The 22,470-nt window shown below is 40.3% G+C and overlaps 1 protein-coding gene across 1 annotated transcript; it reads right to left on the bottom strand.

The window, feature by feature from the left end:
* Window positions 1-6,111: 6,111 nt before the first annotated feature.
* On the bottom strand, window positions 6,112-20,842 carry asmt (acetylserotonin O-methyltransferase). Its single transcript, XM_003445302.5, has 9 exons — window positions 20,710-20,842; window positions 19,923-20,079; window positions 19,132-19,306; window positions 18,704-18,833; window positions 17,697-17,765; window positions 14,883-15,001; window positions 9,479-9,619; window positions 6,980-7,102; window positions 6,112-6,456 (listed from the first exon to the last, which is right to left on the bottom strand). The coding sequence occupies exons 2-9, from the start codon at window positions 20,022-20,024 to the stop codon at window positions 6,239-6,241; spliced, it is 1,077 nt and encodes a 358-aa protein (XP_003445350.1). The 5' UTR covers window positions 20,025-20,079; window positions 20,710-20,842; the 3' UTR covers window positions 6,112-6,238.
* Window positions 20,843-22,470: the final 1,628 nt, after the last annotated feature.

Below are 22,470 nucleotides of genomic sequence, written 5' to 3'. Positions count from 1 at the left end.
CCCACTCAGGTTGAACCTGAGGCCAGCACAATAATAGCCTCATGAGATGGAGCAGTAAATGGAACTGAGAAATGGAGAGGAGAAATGTATGCCCCTTTCTCTGCTGGAGTGGAAAACACTGACCTGCGTCTAAATCATTGACGAAAAGCGAGGGAAAGGAACTTAAAGAGATACTCTCAGAGTATCCTGCCGATTTTTTACAGCAGCATAAGAAACCTGCACATGAATTGTAGACAAACAGATTGTTTCTCGAAAATATTCTGCTTCACTGAATTCTTTTAGAAGCTACTCCCTGCTGTAACACACAAACAGCCTTTTAAAGTGTTGTTATTTTGACCTCATGAGCCGGATTTCTTTAAACAATTGGAAAACTGTTCATTTTTAGTGGTTCCTGTTACTTTAAAATGCAAAGCAGTGGGATAATTTCACCCAGAGAAATTAAACTTTTAACCTTTTTTTAAATCAAATAAGTGGAAAAACTTTAGCAGCTCAACCTTATCTGGTTTTAATATGAGGAGATCAGTAATTACAAGCACGTTAAATGAAGTATTCGGCACAATTACAGTCTTGAATTAATTAAAATTCAACCTCACAGTTAAAATCAAGCATTAGAATTAAAGAGAACACTTGTGCTTAAACCTAAGTAGGAAAAAATATTTTGCTTTATTTAACTTTGACTCAATCACGTTTAAACTTTAAAATCTTCCCAGAATGGCAGTAATACGAGGTTTTAGCAGAAAAACAAACAAATACTACTAAAGTCAAAAAAGGACACCCTCTATTAATTCAAAAGGTTTTACATATCAAGATATAATTTTTTAAAAAAAAAAAAACAATCTGGTGCCTAGCTGGTCTTAAAATTTAGAAAATATAAACTCCAGTGAACTACAACACATGGCATTTTGCAAATTAAGAGGCTTGCCGTTTTCCCAGAGTTAATGTAGAAGTCAATATGGTATAAACCTTCCCTTTGCTTCCTGATCCAGTTCTGATGGTCATGATGGAAATGCAGCCACAATAGCATCAGGGGTAGGACAAAATATCAATATGGCAATATATCATACCACTTCCTATTGCATGTTAGCATTTTACTGATGCACTGTGCATTTCCAACAGCTTTCACCGGCAGCATTGTGTGGCACCGTACCCACGGGACAGTCAAACCTTCAGGAAATGCTTACAATTCTACTGCCTTTATTTGTATTGGCAACATTCTGGAAATTATACTCCTATATGATACTATCCAGACCTGTTCAGCTAGATAAATGCCCCCAAAAAACCACAATTTGCATGCAAAAACTCTTTTAGGTGTTTCTAACAGGCATCAACACCCAGCTGAACACAGCACTTGTAAAAGACCGTGTAATACAGCACACTTCACTGGACAGTACCAGAGTTTCCACACAGGTCAAGTTGTCTTCAGCCTCAGCACTTCATTTCCCTTCATTAGGCCGACTCTCTGTAAAGCTGTCCTCAAGGATTTGACATACATTCTAATTTGTTGCACTTTGAAGTCTGATTAATTCAAATTACTGAAGGAAAAAGGAAAGAAAGCCGAGGACACGGGAGGCAGCGAGAACAAGCGAGTGCATAGATATGTTACAGAGCAGCGTGGAGAATAGCACAGTAATCTAAATACAGCAGGTTTTAAACAATCCTAATTTCAGAAAGGCTGATAAACTTGTTTTAGCTGAAGAAGCCAGCGAGTGATTCTGTGTGAAATGATCTTTGGCATGGCCATATTTATCCAAAAGTAAATGTGACATAATAAAGCAACATGCATTGAAATTATAGCTGCAAATACTTGTGTGGAGCCCAGTTTGTCTGACAGATTGAGAGCTGTTCCAGGGCAGCTCAGTAATATTTTGAGCAAACTGCATTACATCAGAAACGGAGCAACTGGCTGAGTTTCTAAGAAGATGGTGACAAGTATATTCTGAGTACAACTACGCTGCACAGAGGATGATAACGGTGAAATTAAGCATGAACCTGGCCATTGTGGAGAAGATTTATTAAGTCACATCCATCATTACAAAGAAGAAAGCGCAAAGACAGTTTTACTACGCTGTTAGGAGCAGGAAATAATGAGAGGTTCAGCCACAGGCCTTAAAACTGAATGATGAATTTAAAGATTTAAATAAATTCATCTTTTTAGCACTGAGACTGGAGGCTTCTAGTACAGACCGACAGATTCATCTGAGTCACATTTTATTGTATTTTTATGAAAAAGCTGTAGTACAAAATTGTCAAAATATGCAGATTTTGGCATTTCATTGTTAGCATTTTCACACGTCTTCTCCATTTCTGACTGCACTTAGTGACCAACTTAGCCCACACATCCATCGCAATTTTTAAAACTAAGCATCTTTCAAAACCTTGACCTTGGAGAGCGGCAAAAAGAAGAGTCATCTGTTGTCAAAAGGAAGTCAAATTGTAGAGACGTGCATGACAAAACAACCTTACTGCTCACTCACCTCCGTAAAACACCTTCCTGTTCAGTCTCAATTTTACAGACTTAAATCAAACTTTAAATTCATTTTGTGGCTTAAAGCAGAGTTTGCTTTAAAGTGCAAGTACCTTGTGACAGCAGTATAAATATGCAGCATCTGATTCTTAATTCAGAGCTTCCTCGTGCTTATGAGGTCAAAAAATGCTGCTCAAGTCGAGGTTTTTAAAGAAGACTTCCAAACAAGTGGATGACGTTACGGCGGGTACATTCATATTTTATATACAGCCTACAATAAGAGTATAACTTCTGTTGTTAAATAAAGTCCCTTTCCTTTTTGCATGAATAACTGATAATGATTCACATTGCTTGTGACAAACGATCAGTTTCTGATGCAAAAATGTTGTTGCAAAAGGTTTAAGCTTGGCTGAGGTGAGAACGTTGTCATAGTGGAAAAAAAAAAGCTGATGTGACCTTGCAAACAAAGCTTCTATTCTAACTGCCCTTTCTCCAACGAATGCATTTAACTGGCTCTTCTTTACGGATTTCAATGAGGAAACTCACTAAAGAATTCTATAAAACTGTATTTTATGTTCTGATAGTCTCTTTTTTTGGCTTCATCTGCATTCAGTAGCTATTCAATATCACATTACCTTCTATTAACTGATTAAAACTAAACCATCTCTTCTACCAGTATTTTTTTTTTTTATAATTTGGGAGAGAACTACAGTATATGCACATGCAATCCAATATGTGACACTTAATATAGAAAACTACCTTTATACCCTCATTTGTAACTTCCAGAGATATTCTTACAATAGCATAACTTTAAAAAGTGAACAATTTCAGCTTAACAAGTCTACTTTGCTAGATCTGACTGTTTAGCTTTACCAGTTCTTGCATTTGCTGCTACATACAGTTTGCTTTAAAGCTCACTGGTTTTTATTCATAAAGCACAATATCCAGATTACCCTATTAAATGCAATTTAATGTTTTAGGAAGGTAATGTCTTAGGGGGGATATATCAGGTTAAAGGCAGAGGTTAGGTAAGAATCTCCATCAGCTTTGACATTCACAGATGACATAAGGGTAGGGAGCAGATGGAAAAGGAAGTGGAGGTATACCCTGGAGAAAGACCAAAAAAAAAAAAAAAAAAGACTCATTTGAAGCAAGAGAAGAGGTGGTGAAGGCGTTTAAACACCTAGTGTCAATGACAACGCAACAGAAAATACAGGCAGGGTGTAGTGGGTGAAGATGAGTGTCAAGGGTGATTTGTGAAAGGATGATAACAAAGGTGAAAGGGAAGGTTTGCAAGATGATAGACTCAGGTGTCTTCAGGTGTCCCTTGACATCCTGCATATGAGCCGGTCTAAATTTCAGAAGGCTGCCAAAATGGCAAAAACTTTGTCAAACATTATTGCAACTAATAGTCACAATCCTCGAGTTCTGTTTAAAATCTTTAACTCCGTGGTTAACCCCTGCTCTGATGTTTCGATGGGTGCCTCCCCGGCCCTCTGCGAGAAATTTCTAAATTATTTTATAGATAAAATCTCAGTGTTAAGGGCCCCACATTCTCTGGTAGTAAATCAAGCCCCAGTTTCCGAATGTTCAACGGTCTTTCAACAGTTTGAACCTGTGTCATTCTCGACTTTAAAGGAAATAATTAATAACCAGAGAAGCTCAAATTCTCTGCATGACATTATTCCTTCTCGTATCATTAAGGATGCATTGAACACAATCGGGTCCTGTATCTTATTTTTAATGAACTCATCACTGTTATCTGGCTGTGTTCCGACTGTCTTTAAACATGCAGTCGTGCAACCTGTTATCAAGAAAAGCAGCCTTGATCGTAACACTCTAGCAAATTACAGGCCGATTTCTAAACTCCCTTTCATGTCAAAAATTTTAGAGAAAATAGTGCTTCAGCAACTACAGACCCACTTAGAGAGAAATGGTATAAGTGATAAATTCCAGTCTGGATTTAGACTGCGTCACAGCACCGAAACTGCCCTACTAAGAGTTTTCAATGACCTAATCGCTGACTCTGGGCGCTCTGCGGTCTTAATTCTATTGGATTTGACTTCAGCCTTTGACACGGTTGACCATGATATCCTTTTGGCAAGGTTGGAACAAGTAGTAGGCCTTAAAGGAAATGTTCTATCATGGTTTAAATCATATTTTTTTTAAGAGGTCGTTCTCTGTCATGATGGGAAAATATTCCTCTTCTTCTGCCCCTTTTTGCTGTGGTGTGCCCCAGGGCTCGGTATTGGGTCCTGTGTTGTTTTCTCTGTGCATGCTGCCCTTGGGCTCCATCTTTGAAAAACATGTCTCTTCACTGCTATGCTGATGATATTCAAAATCGACCTCCACCTGACTGGGGATGTTTCATCTTCACTACATCCTCTGTCTGAGGGATGTTAAAGACTGGTTATCACATAACTTTCTTACTTTAAATGAAGACAGAAATTATCGTTTTTGATAGAAATATGCCTCTGGGACAACTGACTGGCACACTCGGGCCTGTTGCTAATCACCTTACTGAAGCTGCTAGGAATCTTGGAGTTTTCATGGATAGTTCCTTCAAACTAGATAAACAGGTCTGGTAAAAACCAGCTTTCACCAACTACGCCTAATTTCTAAGGCTAAACCGTATATACCACGCAAAGATCTGGAGAAACTCATTCATGCTTTCATCACTTCAAGACTGGATTATTGTAATTCTCTTTACTTGGGCCTACAATCTTCTCTTCAGCAATTGCAGCTGGTCCAAAAATGCCACAGCACATCTCTTGACCGGCACTAGAAAGTATGATTCTATCACCCCTGTTCTGGCCAATTTACATTGGCTTCCTATTAAATATCGAATTGATTTTAAAATTTTGTTTACCTATAAAATCCTAAACAATATGGCAGCTGACTACCAAGCTGATCTCTGTCTGTATAGCCCTGAGAGAGCACTAAGATCATCGGGCCAACTGCTCTTAGTGCAACTTAGGTCTCGGCTGAAGACCAGAGGAGACCGTGCCTTTGCCGCACCCAGGTTATGGAATACTCCTCTTCATATTCGCGCATCAGATTCCATTCAGTCTTTTAAATCACGTCTAAAAACGTATTTGTTTAACCTGGCATTCAAGGCTAATTAGGGTAATTTACATCTGGCTTTGCATTTAGATTAATTATTTTATATATCTGTAATTTATATTTTATATTGTGATTTTTATCTGTATCATGATTTTACTGGAAAGCACTTTGGTGTACTTCGGTCTTTAAAATGTGCTATATAAATAAAATTTGATTGATAGACACCCCTGCTATGATGTGTGGTTTGGAGGCAGTGAAAACAAAGGGAGGCCGAGCTGAAGATGTTAAGATTTTCACTGGGAGCGCCGAATATAGACAAGATTTAAAATGAGTACATCAGAGACTACTCAGATTGAACAGTCTGGAGATAAAGTTTCCAATTTGGAGACAAGCCTTAGGCTTTGTTTTTGAGACCTTTTCAGCTTCTTTATGGTCCTTACTAGTGACATACAGGGCACCTCTCGTTCCTTCTCAGAAACTTGATGAAATTTCCTGTCATACAGATTAATGTCCAAAACAAGGACATTAGTTTCAATATCAAGAGTCAAACCTTTGATTATGCAATCAGAAATGCAACGCTGTAGTCATGCTGAAGACTTTATTTTGAAACTTCAGATGGGAAAAGTGAAAACACACAGGAAGGGAATGTGATTTTTTTTCCCCCCAGGTGATGTGAGGCTTCACTCCTGTACAGCATTAATTTTCTTCATCTTATGCCTTTTTGTGTCCCAGCACCGCATCATAGATCTTCCCAGTGAGGCAGTGCCGGATGTTGGTGAATCCGGCAGCAGTCAACAGGGCAGCATACTGAACATCTGTCCTCTCTCTGCCCTCCGTCTGCACCAGCATGTTCAGGGAGTAGAGCTGAGTTGTAAGCGGGCCAGAACCATCCTTATTGAGCAGCGCCTCCACCACCAGCACAGCACCTCCTATAGCAGGGATAAAAATACCTGCTTCAGTTCCTATTCCCCCCCCACTTTAAATAAAGTGTCCTGGCAAAGTGTAGTGACAGGTTTGAAAGACAAAAAAAACACAAACAAAAAAAAAGTTAAATCAGTCGATCCAACGCGATGACCCCTACTAGGTGTTGCTACATCGGGACACCTTTCAGATGGTGATTATGGTTAATGAGTGGCATAAGCCAAATCTGGGCCCAGGTCTGCTTTTAAACCCCACTTCCTTCTGTAAGCTGGCACTGTGACACTATTCAATATCCTGACTTTCTCATTTTTCTCTTGCTGCCCTCTCTGTTCTGTGATCGAGTCGGCTGCTTTGTGTCTGACTTTGATCAAAGTCAGAAGGACAGATTTTTCTGGGATCAGCTGCATTGTGGGGATACAATCTGCCGTCTCATTTCAAGCAGAAGAAAAAAAAAAAAAAAAAAAAAAAAAAAAAAAAAAAAAAGAAGAAAAGCAAAGCGCTCATCCCTTTCACACTCAGATATGCTCAGACCTGGTTTGCAGGCTTTATAGATTCTCTGGAGTAGCTCTACGCAGCGTTCGTCTGTCCAGTCATGGAGGATTCTTGCCAGAATATAGAGTTCAGCTTCTGGTAGAGAGTCTTTGAAGAAGTCCCCTGAGAAAGAAAAAAAAAGAAAAAAAAAACCATCCATATGCACATTTTAAAACTCCCTCCATTGAATTCCTAAGACACAGCTGCATTTCAGTCATCCAGTTCTAATGAATAGATTATGTGAATGGGAGTTCTAGGCTCTGAATTTAACCTATAAGTCAAGGCTAAAGTGGAAGGGATGCTCCTGAACAGGTGAGCCATATGCATCTAGACATGCAGCAGAAATGTAAACAGAGCGGCCATGATTAAAAGTGTACGTTTGATACGTGTTGGTGGAACGAGTATGTCGAGTTAGTGACTCAAACTAGGCTGAGTGCTTCCCTTTGATTTAATTATTCCATGTAATTAATAATTCTGTTGACAAGCCTTCAAGTAGTAAGACATGATTCGATTAGTGGTTTACATTTTCAAACCTAATTACTACTAAAGGATGATGTCCGTTATAAAATGCATGCAACCTAAAAATTACTAGAGCATATCTCCAGCTGCTGTCTTGTGCTGATAGTTATCAGGGAAAAACTGTTTTACTGCCAACACAGCATCGCTGCTGTAATATCAGTGCCCAAACAGTAACAATTTTTCATGCCCATTGTAAGCGTGTCTGCATATTTGTAAGTTATGAAATGAAGCACACGGAGGCCACTACTCCTAAAAAATGCCATGTTACAGCTTCCATTGTGCTCAACACCATGATGGCTAGGAGAACAGCAGGAAGCAATTTTGTGTCTGGGTTTAAGATTGCCATCTGCTGCAAACCTGCGCTCTACCTTACAATAGCTGCTGTGTTGAAGGTAACAATATACATTAAAAAGGAAGCAGGAAGTAAAAATTTAGTATTCTACCCAATGTTTTCAGCACACCACACCAACTCTGGGAGAATGACACTCATTTGACAACATCAAAATTCTCATTCTGCTTGTTTTGAGATCAGTGATTTTAAGACATTATGCAGTAACGACAGGCATTATAGGCCAATATGGTTCAAACTTACTGGCCATTTTGTTAGGTACACCTGTTCAGCTATTTGTTGAATCTCTAGACAGCCAATCACAAGGAGCTTAATGCTTTTATCCAACATTGTCCCTGCTGAAGTTCAAACATCAGAAATGTTGGGGAAAGGATTTGAATGCAGCACAGCCATTTGTGTCAAACAGGCTGGTTTGAGCATTTCCAAAAATGCTGATCTACTGGGAAGGGTAGGCTCAGAACTTGGCGTAAACATGAAAGCATGAACCCATCCTATGATTCGAGACCTCTCTGCATTGAATCACACTTTTTATTAATCGCTGGCTCTCTTCCACAGCATGTCTATTATCCTGTCTTCCTTCTCTCCCCCGAACGGGTCGCAGCAGATGGCCGCCCCTCCCTGAGCCTGGTTCTGTCAGAGGTTTTTTCCTGTTAAAAGGGAGTTTTTCCTTCCCATTGTCACACTTTGGCGACAATGGGAAGGAATTGCATTATTGTAGGGTCTACCTTATAATATAAAGCGCCTTGAGGCGACTGTTGTGATTTGTCGCTATACAAATAAAACTGAATTGAATCCCGCTTTGGATCAATGGTTCCGACTGATGTAATGTGTAGGAGATATTTGCTTGACACCCTTTGGGCCCTTTAGTACCAACTAAGCATCATTTAAACACCACAGCCTACCTGAATATTGTCGCAGACCATGTGTACCTAACAAAGTAGCCAGTGAGTGTATATTTAGGGCTGGCCGACATGGATCGTATCCAGTTCATGGATATTTTGCAGGTGAAGTCAACTTGCTGAAAACAGACCAAATGTATGCTTTTGTGTTTACTATCAACCATTTCCTAAAAGATCTGGAGAATTTGTTTTTGCAAGAGTCACTCAAACAGATTTAAGAAAAGAAAAATTCAAATTAGAATCCATTTTTTGTGAAAAACGAAACATGTCAACTACAAAAATGGCATGTTCACTGATGTCTTTTGAGTAAGAACTGAAGGAAAGGTTTTAGCTACACAAAACCTTCATTGTCATTTCATTAGGATAAGTCCACATAACCTAAATGGTCACGTAGCTCCTGTCTTTAATTTCCACAACCTCAGTATCTGCCAGTTTTGTTGACAACCCCTTGCTCTGTTTATGCAATTTCCATATTTAGATCTTATCAAAATGCAACAGAAGTGAGATAATGAGTCCTTTTAAAACCACATGTAAACACAAGAGCTCGGAGTGTATCCAAGTGTAGACTGCTTGTCAATAACAGATGTAATTATGTTATGGACACCAATATACTGAGTAGAAAAAGGAAAAAAAAAAACCACCATACGCATAATGGAAAAACATGTTATATTGAGACTTATTCCTGCTTTTGATGCAACCATCAGGGGTTTCGCCGAGTAATAATGGTGTTACCTTCATGAAAGCTTATCCTCTGGTCATCCTCCTTGATAAAGTGTTTCTTCGACATGTGCACCACCTTGGGGAGGTCAAAGATTGTCACAGTGCATTCTGGGTAGGCTGACGTGCAGTGCTTGGCTAATGCCCCACTGCAGCCTGGAGAGGGAGAATTACCTTTAGTTATAGCACAATGAATACGGTCTTCATTAAGGGAGTGCATCACTCAAAAGTGCAGTCATACGAGCGGAACAGATGCTTTCAGGTAGAATCTGGTTATTTATTTGCATGATTTGTATGCGGTGGCTTTGGGAATATGGTTCAGCTAACATTCATGCCAATAAAGCAGAGCAGAACAAATTACTTGATTCGACTAATCAGTTTTAGTCTGATTAGACATCTGAATATCAACCTTTATGCTGGAATCCATTTGAAATCATTTTAGCTATGCAAGCTGCCTGTTCTCTCAACCAACAGTCTGTGCACAAATTTCACAGCAGTCCATTTCATCATTGAAGTCTCTTTAGGCCGGATAAACAAATATTTAAAGTGCATAGAGGATCGCTTCGTTTTCCACTTTGGTGACGGTCCAACTTTTCCTTTAGTGCCATTAGTAGGTCGCCCTTCCACCAGTGAGGATATGGTGAGGAAGCAAATTTTTAGACAAGCTAAACATGAGCATGCAGGCATCCTCTGTGTGCATTTTAACATGACATTAGCATTTAGGAGTTCAAAAGAAGCCATTAGTGTTCCTCTGAGAACTTTGACTGGAAATCGACTTGATGAGATGGGAAGAGAACTTTGAAATGAGGATATGAACAAATGTGCACATGGGTGGAAACAATGACTTAATGTGAAAATATGAATCCTTCAACTTCAGGCTTTGGCCCCATTATTACCATCTTTTATGCCTCATAAAGCAAACTGAATTTAAAAATTGAGAGTGACAGATATAGAAAGATTGATTGGACAAGAGAAAGTTAGATTGAGAAAGTGTGAATGGGACTGAGTGAGACAGTGAGGTAGAATACAGGATCAAAGGATTTCACTTTACACAAACCTACAGAGCCAGTCAGACTCCGGCTGGTGTCTGTGTGGGCATATAGGCCAAACCATCTAGCCCTGTAGAGCCTTCCTCCTAGTGTGAGCTGTTGCCGCTATATTGTATTCTTACAGAGCTTTCTATAGCCCCACACACCCCCCCCCCCCACACACCTAATACCATATTTGGCTCACATCAAACAGGGGTCAGTAGAGGAGAAAAATCAAAGAGCAACAAGGGGAAGCAAAACCAAACAATATGCTGTTGGAGTCCCCCCCCAGCTGACCTGACTGTCTCAGTTTGTTAATGAAATCCTTTGATGACGGTTTGAGATTATAGCAATACAACAGTTATTGCTGCATTTTAAACTAGTAAATGTCACGAGTGCAAGTTTCCTGAATTTTTGCCCACATGGTCATTTAAATAAAAATCATAAAGAATTAGGATTTTATTCTCGTGGAGTTCTTTGTTCATTGCACAGTTTAAATCCATCAAACTCATTCTGGTTTGCACTCCACCAGTATTGTGTCAGCTGGATATTGTTGACTACATCTGCATCCAGTGCAGTCACAGAAGAGTCACTGAAGGGGCAACTTTATTTTGCACATCCCTCACAATGGGGAGTACTGCTCAGCCTGTGAACAGTCAAGTAATGCCTCTGTTGCTCTGGAGCAGCTTTCAGAACAAGCTTCAGCATAACTACTTTTTTCTTTATAAACCAGACTGTCTTTTTCAAGCTGGGGACTGGAGCTGAAGAGGATTTCCTTTGGGGAAGGCCTAATACACCCCAGAGAGATGCTTATTGACAAGTGTGCAGATTGAAGTGGAGCCATGCTAGGGGTTAGAGGTCAGGATATATTGGCCTTAAGACGTAAATATTTGACCGCCTGTCTTTTGCAGTTGCCTCAGTTTTATGGATGAGCCAATTTAATTTCAGTAAAGTCATCAGAATGACACTGCTGCTTTAACCAAGTAGCATTTCTTTAATACTTTGAGATTTTGTTTGCAGTCTAACATTAAAACACCCTGTCCATCAGATATATTCTGATGTCTTAAAATCTGTTTGCAGAGAAACAAATTGATTAACATGAAAGTAGCTTGAAATGTGCAAAAAAGTTTCAGTTTGCTTGTTATGCAGTTACCATGATCAAAAGGAAACAATTCGTTTATTTGTAGGCGTGTACCTAGATGTAACTAAATTTGAGTCCTATTAGACACAATGAACCTCATTCACTTTGAATGGTGTCAGGGTTTGGGACACAGCTCCCATGTCTGTTATAGTGAAGACATGTGACTTAACATTCATATCCCCACAGCAGGGTAGAAATGATGTTTTCCCCCACAAAGATTTGGCTACTTTTGAATGTCCTGTCTATAGTAAGAGCCGGCACTACCAAACCAATTTCAGATCAGCACAAATGCATACATGCAAACCAGTTCTGGGAATTGGGCCAGTTTGTAAGACATTACAAATTGTCCCAACTGATTAAGAAGTTAACTTGGCCACATAAAGATGAAAATATGACTTGCTTTCATTTTTGCTGCGACTACCTCCTGATACCTTTGATACATTAGTGGCATAGCCTAGAATCAGACGTTTCAACAGCTGTAATAAACTAAACTGTAAACACTAACAAGCTATAGTGGGCTTGTTTTTGTTCCTCTCCTAGCTGTCATAATTTTCATTACTGTTTATAATAGCGTTTCTTAAAACCGTATTCTGCAAGTCTCTCATTACAGAAATTCCCACGAATTGGGGGGGGGGATTTAAGATACCGAGATGTCAGTTTACATTTTAGAGGTTTAACAGTGGTTGTAACCTTTAAGTTGATTATCCATTTTAAACAAAAACATGCCTTTTAAATTGCCATTAAATGTCACATTAAAATAAATGTAAATAAATCCAGGGAAGGGTCTTTCCAGAGATGTGCACACAGTGTGGTTTGTAATCCAAACCAAATCAACTAGTTGACAGAGTGCTGGACAGAAAGAGCTCCTGAGCAGCAGGTGTGCACAGACACAACAGATGCTGTGTGAGACAGTCTAGATGGGATGCTGCAGTCGTGCCCTTGAGGCTCCTACTGTTTCCCCAGCACACACCTTTCAGGGATGCAGCGTCATGCATAAGCATGAACATACAAGCCCATGCTGAGAAAGCCACAGAGGGGTGGGTAAAACACTGTACACATGTAGGGTTCCATGTGAGAGAGGTTGTGCTTTTATTGGCTTCACAGCGCCCCTTTGTGGTCAGTAGTGGTGTTACAATGCAGCCACCCGTGGTACAGTGATAGTCAAAGTAGATGCTGCATCTGTTCTCAGTGAACTAAAGGTCAGTATGGGTTGAGTGTCTGTTCAGTTGTTCACCCAGTTTGTACAGCGCAGATTCTCTTAAACATGAATACTGGAGTTTCAGGGATAAGCATCAGCATTTTAATGCAAGCACCACCACTGAAGTCAGGTGCCTCTGCCCACCGACTACAATTGCTGCATTGTAATATCACCCAGTACTGAAGTACAGAGCTGAGAATACACTGAGCTCCTAGCTCAGCTTGATTCGCATGATGGCAACTGACTCAATATCTCAGACAAAAGCCTTTTCCAGCTTTTATTCATAGCATTTTTGGGATTGAAGAAAACTCCTGTGACTACCCTTTTATTTGTTCCTCCATGCTTCTTTTTGATCTGTTCCATTGTTGGCTGGCTTTCCTGCATATCTTTACAAGCTCTGTTCTTATTGCGTTTGTTCAGTATTTCTCTCCCTCAAATCTTATTCATTGTGCCATTTGCTCTCCTTGTAAAGCATTTTGTAAGAAACCTGCTATTCAAAAGACACTATGAATAAATCTGACTTAAAGCAGTACACGCAGAAGAGTGAAGAAAGCTTCCTTTCAAGTATCCAAAGTCTGCTGACTGCTGTGAGCAGCATCTAGTTTCACTTTTTTTTTTTTTTTTTTTTTTAAAGGCACACAAGCTGTTCAGTTCAACAGTTGTTACAATTGTATTTACTGATTTGTGCCCAATTCTAGTTTGCGGGGAACCTCTTGTGATACAATCCACCAAAATGTTGGATGGTGTGTAAAGTGTGAAACTATTTGTTATTCCAGTCTTGTCTGGAATGAGATTCTACCTGCTTAACCCTGGAAATCTGGATTTTGTTTAATGAGTCACGTGTTTTGGTAGAAGCAGTACTGCAATGCACTGCAAAGCAGTTCAGCACCCGGACTCCACTGTGCTGATGTGACCCTGTTGTAATAGATGGAAAATGTGGTCTGGCATCATCTTACTGAAATGTAGAAGGCCTTCCCTGAAAGACATCTTAAGGAGAGCATCTGTTGCTCTAAAATCTGCATATGCTTTTCAGCACAGATTCTCATTTTCCAGATTTGGAAGTTACCAATAGTACAGATACTAATCCACCCTCATATCATCAGAGATGCAGGCATTTGAACAGAGTGCTGATAAGCCAGATGGTTCCTCTTTAATTCATATTTTTCCAAAGAGAATTACAGATTTTAACAAGTATGACTCAGAAGAGAGCAGCAAATAAGCCAAATCAGGCTCCAAGAACTTAAACCACCATCGCAGCTAACGAATACCAAGTTTTGGCCCGTGAGGAGATTAATCCAGATGCTGGTTCTGTTATACTATAGATGTTCAAAGTCTTGACATTGTGGAATAGATTTTTCCACAGTTTGCAAATGTAATTCTTTGCAGACTGAGTATAAACGAGCATCCTAGAAGGTGGCCAGTTTTTCAATCTCACAGACCTGTTGCCAACTCATTCCAAGTCTTTTTTCAGCTGCTGAAATAATTCCAATAAATAAAATTAAATACAATAAATAAAATGCATACTAATCCATCCAAACTGAGATCGGGTTGCGTCAAATTTAAGCTGAGCTCATATTTTTCAGGAATGAATCTGTTTAAACATCTTTGTTGTTCTAATATGAAGAAATTATGGCTTTATAGGATTAGAAACCCTGCATAGCATCCAGACTTTTGGGGATTGATTGTAGATGTGGTAGATATTACTGAACCCTGCATTTGGTCGCAGCATGTTAACTTATTGCTTTGACACTTTGAAGCCATTTTTATTGTCAAAGAGCATGTTGCTCAAAAACATTTCACATATTAAGAGCAAAAGACAACACTGATGGATGGAAAGCGGTTTGTAAAACGCACAGGTTTTTCTGATGTAGTATTTGCCATCCCATCAGGTCCGAGTCATGGTTACCAAAAGGTAACTGAAGTCCTCGACTCAGAAGGTGTGGGGAGATCAAATATCACAGATGTGTACACTGCAAATGTGAGGCTGACCCAGCAGCTGCTCAGTTAAGACAACCTTGGACAGAGACTTATGGAAGTAAGATGAAAACTTACCTCCAAGGTCACAGATGACTTTGAAGGGTGAAAGGTCAAAGGCTGTGACCACATCCTTACCACAGATGTTCCAGATGGAGTGCATTAACTGCATAAATTTCACCATTTCCACATCCGACCTACACACACACACACACACACGAGAAACATTGTCAATACATTCATTGTCTCACTGCATTGTAGCAAAAGCTTCATTTTCTGTAAGCAATCACCTAAAGGAGGCTTCTTGCTGCCACACACACAGCCTCTCGTACAAAGTTTTGCCCTGTGGGGACACCATGTTGTGTGCATGCGAGACAGGGTGAGGCAGAACAGAAGAGCCTGTGGTGACTGCTGCTGCTCTGAGGAGTCTCCACCTCATCAACCAACACTCCACCCTGCCATGAGGGCAATGTGCATGCAAACAGCCTCCAGTTTGTAACAGAATTTATCCAAACTTCAGGGTAGCAAAAGCTATTTCCATCTGATGCACAAACCGCCTTCAGACGACACAGTGACCTCAAGAGGAACTTTGAAAGTGAATCATTGTTGCTTCAGACACTGACTGCAGTGGATGGGAAAAGATGAAATGACTGTGAGGCCAAACAGCAGACTGTCATCTTCAATTTGAAAACATTTGGGGTACAGAATGATGAATGCCCCCCAACGACAATCTTCAGTCGTTTTCCTTCATGAGGAATACATTTACTTGAACTCTCATCCCATCGCTAGTTCTATTGAGTAAAATGTGCTAGCCTGGTTTTCTGTCCTTGTCCACATCATGATAATTAGAACTGCATGACATGTCTTATATTGTCAACATCCCCCAGTCTCCATCATCTCTGCACTTGCTGGAGACCTAGCTAATGGCTTTGTTGCTCCAGCCTTGTCCTCCTGGCTGCAATAGAATAGTTTGAGCAGCAATGCTTAAAATATGATTCACCAAGTGTTGTCATGTTCTCTGACAAACTATTGCAGTGTATTCCTGCACTGACAGCTGATAGGAGACATGTGAGCCATGTTCCATTATACTGGAGCCAGTATAAAGTACAATCCCCGCAGGTTCAGATGTTTAAATGCCAGCACAAGTAAGCTTGTTTAGATTAAGAGTTGTGGGGGGTGGCTGCAGCCTATTCCAAAGATCATTGGGCAAGAGGTGGTACACACACACACTGTACAGGTCAACAGTCTATTGCAGAAATAAGATTTACACCCATTTAAACATATGAGCAATTTAGAATTGGTTACTCCAGCATGCACATCTTTGGACTCTGCGAGGAAGCCAGAATCCCCAGACAGCACTCCAGCCAGCTAGTCTGCATTTTAGAGCCCAGACAATATACTGATGGGGCCCATTTTTTTCAATTTGCAGATCTACTGTAGGGGCATTTATCATGGCAGATAAATTAAAGTTCCAAAAGGCAAACAGATGCCTTTCAGCCATGCTATGAGTTATGTTTTATAGTTTGTTCACCAGCACAGCTTTCCTGCTGGTAACATTCATGTTTGGAGCCACAACCAACCCAAGTAAAGTCAGGCAGAGCATTACAAGTAATCCATGATTTTGTGACAATCCCAATCTTAGTAAGGACTCAAATAACCAAGTTAGGGAAATCTGTTTCGCAGTGCTTCAACATCTGCATTTCCTGTCAATTTCATCCAGAAGCACAAATTCAGCCAGTGATTGTTTCTATTTATATGTAATCCTCAATTTGACAAATCTGATTCTGAAACCCTCCAAGTCAAATAAAACTCATCTTCAGAGTAAAGTGTTTTACTATTAAATGGCATGTGTATCACAGATCACTAAAGCCAGACCCCGTTCCCTCCAAATCATCTGCTTTCTCAAGTATAAGAACTCGAGCGCTAGATGAGACTTTGCTGTAAATTATTCAGGTGCTGTACATGACTGGTTAAATGGCTGTGAGTAAACAGGAGTGACTCATCCAGCCAGTTTTGAATCATCCTGCTCCCTGCTGCAGCACTCCAAGAATGCACTGATTTCAGTTGTTGTTTTCCCCCTTACCAATTTACCCACAGTATTCACAGGGGGAATCAGCTGGGACAAACAACTGCTTCTCCACATTAAACTGTGCGCAGGTGCAGAAATTCTCTCTCATGTAGGGCATTTTCATTTACAGTCAATTAACATTCAACTGCAGAGTCATCAGCACAAAGGTGTATTGTTTTACTTGCGTATGCTTCATAGTTTTTGCATGCATCTTTGTTAATGAGGTTTATTCAGTTATATCAGCTGCAGTTTCAAAGTACAAAACACTGAAAACTGCAAGTACAAAGAAAATTTAGCTTTATTGATATCCTGCTTAATGTGTGCTCAGGTTTACTACACTAAAGACATCTTTACTTTGGTGCTTTTTAGTCAAAGTTTTGCATATCATGCCATAAGGATGTTTTATTTCGCCGTTTGTGCCATGTGTTTCTGGCAGTGATTTACAGTGCATGGCCTCGGGGAGACTGCTCAAAACCTATTAGCAAACAAAGTGTGAATTTTTATTGCATGTGACCCCTGAACACAGCCGACCAGCAGATCAGTGAAGCGTTAAAACTGCCGGCACTAGATACTATAAACACACCAGTCCTAAAGGACAATGGCAGTTGCATTCTCTTTGCCCCAAGCTTCCTAACATCACTGCCTGTCCACACACCCCCCTGTCTCACTCTCCCTCACACAATACCTGCCTTCAAATGAATTCCAGACAGTTATTGTAAAGAGAAAAAACCGTGACAGACAGGCTTAAGATGGAGAGACATGGATGGAATGCAAATGTGGTAAAGTGTGTATTTCGTCTGTTTACCACAGAGAGAGCTTCTCACCTGTAGATTGCTTCAAACAGGTCTCCAGAGCTGACTCCAAAAGCCTTTTCATACTGGTTTCTTCCCTCTCTGGGATAAGGCAAAGAAAGAATTACTTTATATGACAACCATAACATGCAATTATCTGGTTACATGAGACTTCACTAATCATATTCAACTCCTATGATATGCGAGAATTTCACAGTCAGTTCATAAGATTATATCCCAATTTGGTAAGTGGCACATGCTTCGTTCAGCTCCTGCAAGATCAAATTAGTCATTTTGATCCAAGTGTCTTTGTCCTTTGACATCGTCACTGAATGGTTTTTCAGCGTTTTAGATGAACTACAGCAACAGTTCATTCAGTCACACTGCCTGAAACCTGCTGGCAGCCCATCCCCGGATATGAGAATCAAATCAATTTTAGGATGATGTTAAATCAGGAAAACCAGCCCAAACTCCACAATCTTTAGGCTACGTGTCAAAACTTGTACTCTGGCAGCCTATTGCTGCCCCACTTCTGTATGCTTTCATTCTTAAACTAAATCTTAAACTCCAAGCATGTGCAAGAGTTATTAATGCCAACTTTATGACACACACTGCACAGAAACCCCTCACTAGCTGGTAGACACCAGCTTTTCAGACACTGGTTTGGAAGTTGCAAAAGTTACTGTTTAGGGTTTTTATTCATCGCCTTTCTCCAGTGGTTACAGGAGTACTTTAGTGTGCCAGGCATTGTTCAATTTTCCAGCACAACATAAAGCATAGATTTAATATTTTACTTAAAATAAACAGTTTAATAGAAATTGAAGAGCTTACCGCTGTAATACTAAAAAGGTAATGATCTAATGAGCAACAGATATCACTGAGTGCTTGACAAGTGGTCTGTCAAGTATTGAGAAAAATCAAATTAGAAAATTGGTTTGATCATTAAACATTTTGATAACATTTAAATTGGATGGCAGTTCTCAACCTGGACACTGGATAAATTTCTAAGCTTGTGATGTGGTGATGTTCAGTGTACCGACCTGACGGCATCAGTCAGATAGTGCCAGCAGAGGTAGATTGTTTTGGAATGGTAATGGATGGACTGGTAGAGGGACAAAGGACTGGAGCGCGTGAGGAAGAGCCTGGCTTGCTCAGTGTTACTGTAAGACACTGACACACATGGGAGAAGAGGAGGAGTAAATTGCTGAATGATTGCATGCAACCCTTTTACTTCATATTTGAGATGAAGTGATATGTGATGAAGGGGAGGTGCGCAGGTAGGAAGTGAATCTCCAGACAGATAAATTACAATAATCGATCACAAGTGTTAAATTGTGGGCTTGTAAATTCCAATTGTCTTCCACGTTCATATTTAAAACTGTCTTCTAGTTCAACCTTAAGTGACAATTAGCAATGAGAACTGCTACATGGCTCACTTAAGTTGTATTACTGATGTGTGTCGGCTGACCTTTCCCATCGACTTGGTGTCTGTTGAGGATCTGCATGCCAGTGCAGGCAGCCAGCAGCCTCTCTGTGCCATCCAGACTCGCACCCACAGCCTGACTGATCTCTTCTGCAGACAGGGAGCGCTCTGAACCCAATAACACATCAAACACACCCAGCTCGCAGGATGTGAACAATGTCTAGGTCAGTGAGCAGAGAGAATAGAGATAAATGGTGACGGAAGACAATAGAATAAATCGACTTCTATAGAACATTATTAATGAACTTCTATTGGGAAGATCGGGTTCATCTACACAGATTAATATAGATGAAAGTCCTTTTGGCCAGTTCCTCTCAGAGCTGCTAAGAAGTCCTGCACGAACTATGTAACATATCAGAGACTACTGGTGAAGGGAAAAAAGGGCACATGCCTGCCGTTTTGAAGCAACATATCAAACATAGGTTATTAATTTTGCTGACATTCTGGCTCGCATCATTTCCAGCATTTTTTGGTCCACTTATTCAAACCAAGTGTTTGAAGTAAAAGGACTTTTCTTTCAGCACCCTTAAATTTTGTTTCTTAAATACTGTAATTTGCCTGTCAACAAGCTTCAGCATGCAGCATCTTTGCACTGTATGTGATGGTTTTTGCTATCAAGACCCATATAGTTTGACAATAGACCATGTACTGATTATTATGTTGGAATTTGTGTTACATAATTAACCAATTAGTTAATGCACCACTGAAAAGCCAAGTTTACAATCCAACACATGTCTGCATTTGCCCTGTATACATATACGATGTACGTATGTTACCTTGGAGATGAGGAAGCCTTCGATATACTCCATTATTCTTTTAGGGTACACGTCTGCAGTAGGCAACACCTTAGTTGGAACCATTTTCTCACTGTCAGCCATTGCCACAGATCGGTCTTCCAGACAAGAGAGAAAAGTGCCTTCTCAGTTGTTACACCTGCAAGAGGTTTGCATGAATGGCAGTAAGAAAAGAGGCAGACTAAAACTACACAGCGTGCCCACCCAGCAGCAGCGAGTGTAGCAGTGGGCTAAGCTGATTACAGCCAGATAACCTAGATTAGAGCATGGGCTCAGTGTGTCAGACAAAGAAACAACTCTGAAAATACTGCTGCCTTGTTCATTCTCACTCAGCCACTGCATTCTCATACCAGACCCAGTTTCTACAAAGATTTCATCACCACAAATCCAACGGTGTGGGATAGCCAGCTCTTTGACAGGACATAAAAGAGCAAAGTCTTCTGGTTACATTTCATACATTAGCACTAAAGTGATACTATGTCACCGCATATTTCTTAGAAGTACACATTCATTTTAATTTCATTAATCATTCAATCTGTGATGGTCATACTTGCAGCTACACAAACATAAAGCCAGCAACCAAGACTTAATACAACATAACTGAGCCTCCTTAGTTTCTGATACAAACTACACTTACAAACATATGCAGCACACGTAACGTTTTGTACCAGATTTGTAATGCACTTTCTATCTGTTGAGCACACATTTGGTTAGCTTTATGCTCAACAACGTTAAAATACGTCAGATAACGAATTTTCTCTTGTTTTACCAGAGCTGTGCCAGAGTCTGCTTGGGTTCTGAGGTCTGCTGGTACCAAATAATCTTCTACCCGCCACTGGAGCACTATTACATACAAGAAGTGCTAATTGGGACATACCATGTGTTGCTACAACATGGGGAGGGGAGGGGGGTATTTAACTTAAATATGTTGTTGATTTTCTTTGCTTCCTTAGTTAGTTATTTTGAATATGACGATTTTTACATAAATAACTATTTAAAAAGCCTTTGTTTTTGTTTCTTTGTTATTAGATAGTTTTTCAGAGTTTGATCCACTTGATTGCCTAAATTGGCCAGTACCAAAATGATCCATACTTGGTTTGTTTGTTATTTTGTATCCTGGTGCTTCATTAGAGCTTCAGTGTAGCTGACCTCTTTTAAGGGTCTAGAACTATACTTGACTTTGGAAAAAATATTTTATTTTGGGGGTGAAAATAAAGCCCACTGTTCCAAAACCTACTACATGACTCACACATGGTGGCAGTGCAGTGATCAGCCACCTTTCTCTTTTTATAACTATTTTTTTTCTACTTTGATGTTGTTTCTAATATGGCACCAGGCGCTGTGGATGAAGATATCAATTAGCCAACACTAAAGGAACTTGCCATGATCATTCAGGCCTTGATGCCTGGTAAAATTGAAACAAGTTTCTAACGCAAAAACAGTGTTTTTAAGGCTTTGCAACCGTTTTAGCTCTTAAAGAAAGCACAGGCATCTCTTCCCAGAGCCCACTTCAGCTGATCCAGAACCACAGGAAGCTGTGATCTGGTGGTAAACCACCACCAGGTCCAAGATAAGACACCCACCACAAAATAAAAGAGTCAGTATTCCCACAGGTCAGTCAAAAACCTCATGAGCCAAGGTTACAAAAATTTGCAGAAAATATTGAGCCTACTTTCCTCCTTACCTTTGAGAGAATTAGAGCTGCCTGTAGAAATATGACTGGGTTTCTGCCTCATTCTTCTGTTGAGGCTGGAGGTGGTGGACTATACAGGGATGCTGATGAGTCAGTTGCTGAATGTTGAGGCTGCAGACGTGTGACCTTTTCCTGTGGTGTTGGGAGATCTGCCTGTTCTTTATAACTTGTTAAAAATCAATACAAAGCTTTAATCCTGCTGGCTGTTACTGAGACCAAAGTTAAATGTCAACGTGATCACTTCCCAACTTATCACATCTTACTAATGTTTGATGCTAAGGAATCAACCTGGAAAGTCACAGCTGAGGTTGCTCCAGATGTTCCCCGAGACTTCAGATGCAGCAAAATGAACCAACCTTGCCAGCCATCTTGTTAAGAACTAAAGAGAGACAGTCTGTTGTTGATGCTGAGTGCAGGGAGGAGTTTTTCCAGCAGAGACATCATTAACCATTACCATTGCCAGACTAAGCAGCACACAAAATGATAGTTATACAAGCAGGGAATATCACACCCACTACACCCTAGCCACAGCCGTAGGCAGTGACTGGCCAAGCGCAGGACCATTACGACCGCTAAACATTACTTCAGTCACCCTGGGTTGTGCTCAGATGTTGCTGTTTTGTATGACTGGTCTTCACTGTCAGATGCCAAAGGCCCCGCCTCAGCTACACACAATAACCAGCCTCTTCCCAGCATTAGTGCTCATTTTGAATGCCTGCACACTGACCAACAAGGACTGCAGAGGTTGCACAGGATGAAGGACACAAACTGGCTAATTACCAGTTCATAGTTTAACAGATCCTTAGAAATTACAACTCTGCAGCTGGATCTGGGTGT

Source organism: Oreochromis niloticus, linkage group LG16, assembly GCF_001858045.2.
Source record: "Oreochromis niloticus isolate F11D_XX linkage group LG16, O_niloticus_UMD_NMBU, whole genome shotgun sequence".
In the NCBI taxonomy this organism is placed as follows: domain Eukaryota; kingdom Metazoa; phylum Chordata; class Actinopteri; order Cichliformes; family Cichlidae; genus Oreochromis; species Oreochromis niloticus.
The sequence above is the reverse complement of the archived record's forward strand: the minus strand, read 5'-3'. Positions and strand labels throughout refer to the sequence as shown.